Source organism: Urocitellus parryii, chromosome 9 (genome assembly GCF_045843805.1).
Source record: "Urocitellus parryii isolate mUroPar1 chromosome 9, mUroPar1.hap1, whole genome shotgun sequence".
Lineage (NCBI taxonomy): Eukaryota > Metazoa > Chordata > Mammalia > Rodentia > Sciuridae > Urocitellus > Urocitellus parryii.
In genome coordinates, this window is record NC_135539.1 from 106,322,153 (window position 1) to 106,327,847 (window position 5,695).

The 5,695-nt window shown below is 49.1% G+C and overlaps 1 protein-coding gene across 1 annotated transcript; it reads right to left on the reverse strand.

Annotated features, from left to right (window-relative positions):
• Nucleotides 1-3,787: 3,787 nt before the first annotated feature.
• Nucleotides 3,788-5,494, reverse strand: Garin4 (golgi associated RAB2 interactor family member 4). Its single transcript, XM_026387382.2, has one exon. It carries the CDS (start codon nt 5,492-5,494, stop codon nt 3,788-3,790), a length of 1,707 nt encoding a protein of 568 aa, XP_026243167.1.
• Between the last annotated feature and the right edge of the window lie 201 nt (nt 5,495-5,695).

Consider the following 5,695-nt stretch of genomic DNA (forward strand, 5'->3'; position numbering starts at 1 on the left):
AGGTGGGAGAGCTTCAGGACAGCTCTTGGCACATGGACAAGGAAACCCACTTCCTGGGTCTCTCCTCTCAGAGATCTCCAATGCTAAAGCTCCGCAGACCCTCACCCTGCTCAGTCTGCTTAATCTTTGTTTTACCTCTTACCTGTCTGGAAGCTGTTGTTTTATACCCTAGCACATTTCCCCTCACTTTCCCCTGCCCCTCTTTTCTTGTTGTCCCCAAGACCAACAGTCATCCTAGGAGGAAGACACCTGTACTTGTGTTAGTTCTGCCTCCTTTAGAAGAGCACATGCCTACACCAGGAGCAACCTGTTTATTAGACATGGCAAGGACAGTTGTACTGTTTCATCTCTCTACACTCCTGACTCTGTCCCCTGGTCTCCTGGGTTCTGGGCTTCCTATCTCTGGACAGGATTCCTGAAGCATCCTCTGCCTCCAGATAATCCTTTGCCCATCAACAGTCCACCCTGGAGCCACAGAGATCTCACTCCCATCAGGCAGCCTTTAGTGGTTCCCAAAATTCTGGACATTTACACGGCCCAGGGCCCCCAAGACCCACTGCCTGATTCTCCAGCCTTTTATCTTTCCTCTCTCCTTGCCCTCCATCCAGAAAGGCTGAAATATTTGTAATTGCCCCAACTATCGTGATGTTTCAAGCCTTTGTACTTTGCACACATTCTTTTCTGTGGACTGATGATCTCGCCCCACCCCTCCCCTGACACCTCCTCCACCCTTACCCTTGCTCTTTATTTCTTACCTGGCAGAGAGCCCCATTCGTTCGTCAACACTTCCAGTTCCTCTGTGAAGCCTTTCCTGACCCATGACTCCATCTCAATCCCCAGAATCCCTCGGATGAATGGATCTTTCATTACACCTGTCACTCATTGTGTCTGTCAATCATTAAAATAGCGACTCACATGCCTGCCTCCCCCCTCTTTTATTTCCAGGACTGAGGACTGAACTGAGGGCCTTGCGCGTGCTAGACAAGTGTTCTGCCACTGAGCTAAATCCCCAACTCCTTGCCCTGTCTTTTTCACCGGTTCTTTACAGCTGTGTGGGACTCAGTATGTGGTAGGTGCTGCGTGAAAGGTGTTGCACTGGAGTGACTCCATCTCTGCACCTTGACCAAGTCCTTTAAATGCTCTGAACCCAGTGGCTGCTCTGCCAGATGGAGTGATATGAGAATCAGAAGACAGCGCAGATATTAAATAACTTTATAAATGACTAAGTGCTATGGGAATGTTTTTGTTGCATTTTTGTCTTCCAGACTAGTGTTTACCTACACTTGCCTGTGTGGAAATCCTCAGATTAAAGGAATGAGATGTGATCTTTTTTTGTAATTTCTCCACCTTTCCAGTCAAAGGAAAAGCTGGTTAGGAGTAAACCATTAATTCGTCTCCCTTGCAGGCCCCCAGTCTTCTTTGGAGCTCTGGGTTAATGATTCCAATGTTGTTTTCTTCACAGGGCCAATTAGTGTCTAATCTTTGGCATGTTCCCTGCTTTCTTAAGAATAACTTGACTCACTTCAATAATTCCTCAGCCTGGGGTCAGGAACCTTGTTTTGAAGGAGGAAATGGTGGATGTGAATAGTCTTGAATTGTCTTCCCTTCTTGACAGGGTCCTCCATTCCATGTCCACTATTCCCTATAAGGACCCAAAAGACCTCTCCCCACCAAAAAGTTGAAGTCTGCAACTACCCTCAGAAGTAGTTTTAGGAATTAGCTGTGGAAATTCTAGCAATTGTGGCCTAACTCACAACTTCCTTCCTGTGAGGTTTGAGGATTTGTTTTTGGAATTCCAGGAGAAAGAATTCTGGTCCTGACTTTCAAGAGCTACTTTCAGGGGTGGGGGTGGGGGTGGGGGTGGGGTGGGGTGGGAGGGATGGGGGCAGGGACTGGGCTGCGTGGAGCCATAGCTCCAGGCAGGAGTGGTCCCTGGTGGAGAGCAAGGCCTGGAATTCCAGGAGGGAGGTCTGTTTACAGCTGTAGTGACGGCAGCTGAGGCTGGGGATAGAGGTCTGTGAGCCAGACACAGCTTAAGGGTGGTCTGGACACTCTTTAGATAAGGCCATCTAGGGGCTGTGAGCTCACTAAAGTTCAAACACCAACTCACAGTTGCTCACGACCAGGAGTCTCCCCAGCCCCCATCCCTTCCTCCTCTTAATCCAGTAAATTCCATGCTCACCTCTGTAGAGTTTTGGCAAGTCTCAGGTTCTTGTGGTGCCCCTGTCTCTTGGGACTTATTCACTTTGCCTGCACCTCATGACTCCGATACATCTCTGCATAAAAAAGTGGGTTAGGGAAACACTGTTCTGCAAATGTCCCACTAAGTGACAAAACAAGCTACCTTCTTGAGCCAAGAGTGTTCTCATTTGTAAAATAGGGACATCATTCCTTTTCCTAACAGCCAATCCCAGCCCTTATACATGCCATTTAAAATATGAATCTTAACAAAAGAGGCTCCCATGCCACTTTGGGACATATCACAGAAAAGTGAAAGCACCAGAGAAAGGAATTAAGACATATCTGTGGCAATAACAACTTTATTACATCTGCCACCGTGATTTTAGGGCTGATAAACAGCAACAAACAATAAACCCTCTACTATACCCCCCTCGCTAAAGATATACAATTCTCAGTGGGTTGTGGTGGCTCATGTCTGTGATTCCAGCAGCTCTGGAGGCTGAGACAGGAAGATCACAAGTTTGAGGGCAGCCTCAGCAACATAGCAAGGCCCTAGCAACTTAATGAAACCCTGTCTCAAAATAAAAAACCAAAAAGGGCTGGGGTTGTGGCTCAGTGGTTAAGCATTCCAGGTTCAATTCCTGGTAAGTCTTATGCCTGCCTCCTGGTTCCCGCCTCTTGCTTTGCCACCATAAAGAAAAATATCATTCAGGTTCATGTATTTGCCATACCCTTTTGTCTACATTTTTACCAAACATGTATGCAATACATTATTTGATCTTGTTTCTTAACTCTTTTTTTAGGTGTAGTTGGACACAACACAATGTCTTTATTGTTATGTGGTGCTAAGGATCGAACCCGGTTCCCGCCCGTGCTAGGTGAGTGCTCTACCGCTGAGCCACAATTCAAGCCCTTTTAACTCTTTTATAAGTAAATTATATTCTATTCTGTGATTTGCATTTCTAAAAATATAACTGAGCAAAATGTATCTACACTGATTGTCACTTTCAAATATTTCAATCCATATCCCATAGTCATATCAATTGTGTTGATGGAAATTTGGTCTACTTCCAGTACTTAATATTATTTTGCTATCAACATTCTCATGACCATCTCCTAGAAAATGTATGATTGTTTCTCTGGGGTGTATGCCTAGGCAGGGAATTGTTAAATCTAGACAGTGGTCCTCCCTGTTCTGATTGCCAGCAAATGTTGCTGCTCCCCTTCCCCCACCTCAAGAGGAGGACCTCCATGTTCTCAATCTATGGATCTTTAGGGGGGAAGAAAAATTATCAAGAGTAGGGAAATGGTAGAGTTCCCAGCCCAAGATCTGTGACTGTCAGCCATCACCCTGGGTCACCCAAAGAGGAAGCATTCCTATTGACACACCTGAGCATGAGTGTGAGATGGGGCAGGGAGGGGTCTCAAGCTGCAGCACAGTTGACCTCACAGAATCCACTGTGATGTCACTGCTGAGCTGTGGAACATGGAAATTCAGACACAACTCAACAGACCATTCTCAGGTTGAATGGTTCTTTATTTAATCTGCAGTAAAGGAAGCTGGAATAGGCTCTTTTGGGATAGTCCCCTGATCCCTGGGCCCCTCTTAACTTCTGGCTCTGGGTTGTATTTCATGGGTTTCAAAGGTCATCGTCTCCATGACCTCGGATGTCACAGAACCAGTGAGGTCCAGACCCTGGCCACTCTCTGCTGTCTCCATGATGGCCTCCATGGTGGTCCTCTCTTCTCTCTTAGCCGTGACGTCCATATCTCTGCCGCGCACTGAGGCCACCCCTTTAGTGGTAAGGTTGGCTTTGACCGTCTTCAAGAAAGAGCCGATCCTGCCCATTCTCTTGTTGGCCGAACCGGAGCTTGTTGTTGATAAGCTCCTTCCAGACTTGTGGGAGCTCCTGGATTCCTTGGTGATGGGGGAGCGACTGATGCCTTTGTGGGTACTGCTGTGCTTGCTGCCTCCGGGGCTGCTGCGACTTTTCCCCTTTTTATCCTCTCTAACAGTTCGGCGGCCAGTTGACTTCCGGGAGATCTTGTCCCCTGTCTTGTGGCGACCTTCACCCCTGCGGTGATGGGTACTCCTACTCACAGTTCTGTCCTTTTCTCTCCTCTCCCTTCTTTCCCTCCTCTCCTTGTGGACTTCTGTTCTGATGTGGGAGCTTTGCTGCCGTTTCGCCTGGCCACCCTTGTCACTCAGCCTGGTTGGGGTGAAAGATCCTGCTGCTGAATTCTTATCTGGTTCTCCAGCAGTTTTCCCAGCAGCAGGTTCTACCCCAATATTCCCCGCGCCCTCAGGGGAGAAGCTGGAGGATGTGCTGGGAATACCTTCCAAGGGCTTGTTTGCAGCCAGGCCTACCTTAAGGCTCTTAGGGGACCCCTTGGCAGAGCCCGCAGTGGCCACGTGGGTTTTGCTTCCTCTTGCACCAGTGAGGGTCGCATCAGCTTTGTCTCCGCCTGCCTGTCCAGAGCCTGCTGCTCCCTCTGTCGCTGACTCTTTGACATGCTCTTTAGATTTTGTTCTTGGGATGGCTATATTAGTCTTGGATGTGGATTTGTGGGAGCCATGCTGGATTCCCTCCCCCCCAACATAAGCAGCAGAGGTGGCCCCACACACCTCAGAAACCATGTGGAGGCTCCTGATGCTAACCTGGTCTTGATCCCCTTTAGCATGTAAATCCCCAGCCCCCAAACTTGTCTTGTCCTCTTCCTCAAACGCAGGCATGCAGATCATCTCCTCGGCCGGGATGGCGTACGTACTGCTGTTACTGTCCACTGGTGGTCGCAAGAGGTAAATTAGTTTTTCCCAATAGGCAAAGAGGTCTTCCCGGGCATCCAGAGGAGGGCACAACTGCAGGTAGCACGACCGGCCGGTGGCAAATTTCAGGCGCAGCTGTTGTTTGTCACGGTCATGAACAGAGATCCTTACAAACTTCAAGGGAAGGAGTCTGGTGAGCTCCAGGGTCTTTGAAGACTTACGACCTTTTCCCTTGGTGCGTCCAGCGAGCCCCTCATGTCCAGCAGCTGGCCGGGCCAGCAGCATGACATCAGGGAGTGGGAGAATGGGGCTAGTGCAAGCGATGCCGACGGTCACCATCCGGACTCGGTTGTGTACATCAATCACTTCTCCTCTTTTGGTGATCTGGATGAAGTCGCTTTCAAATATCGGTGCGTATTTGAATATGTCATATTCTCCCTTGTACAGCTGCCGCTGCAGCTTCCCCATGGTGGTATTGAACATGCCCACCCCAGAGCCACTTTGGGCAGTGTAGTATGGTAACAGACACTCACTGTTCGCGGTCATCTTTTATCATAAGAGCGCTGGCAAGGCTGGTCCGAATCTTTCTTAGCCTCCTGGGCAGATGAGGGAGCAGAAGCGGTGCTCCTGGGTCACAGAAGTGGTGCCACAGCAGGTCTCTCAACACCAAACCACCCCACCCCACAAACCCCTCCACCTTTGCCTCAGAGCCTCCCAGAGGCCAGGCTTGGGGTGGGAGCACAAATG

What these genes read in the sequence shown, in the direction of transcription:
- Garin4 (XM_026387382.2), bottom strand. Translation starts at nt 5,494, where the DNA reads ATGACCGCGAACAGTGAGTGTCTGTTACCATACTACACTGCCCAAAGT.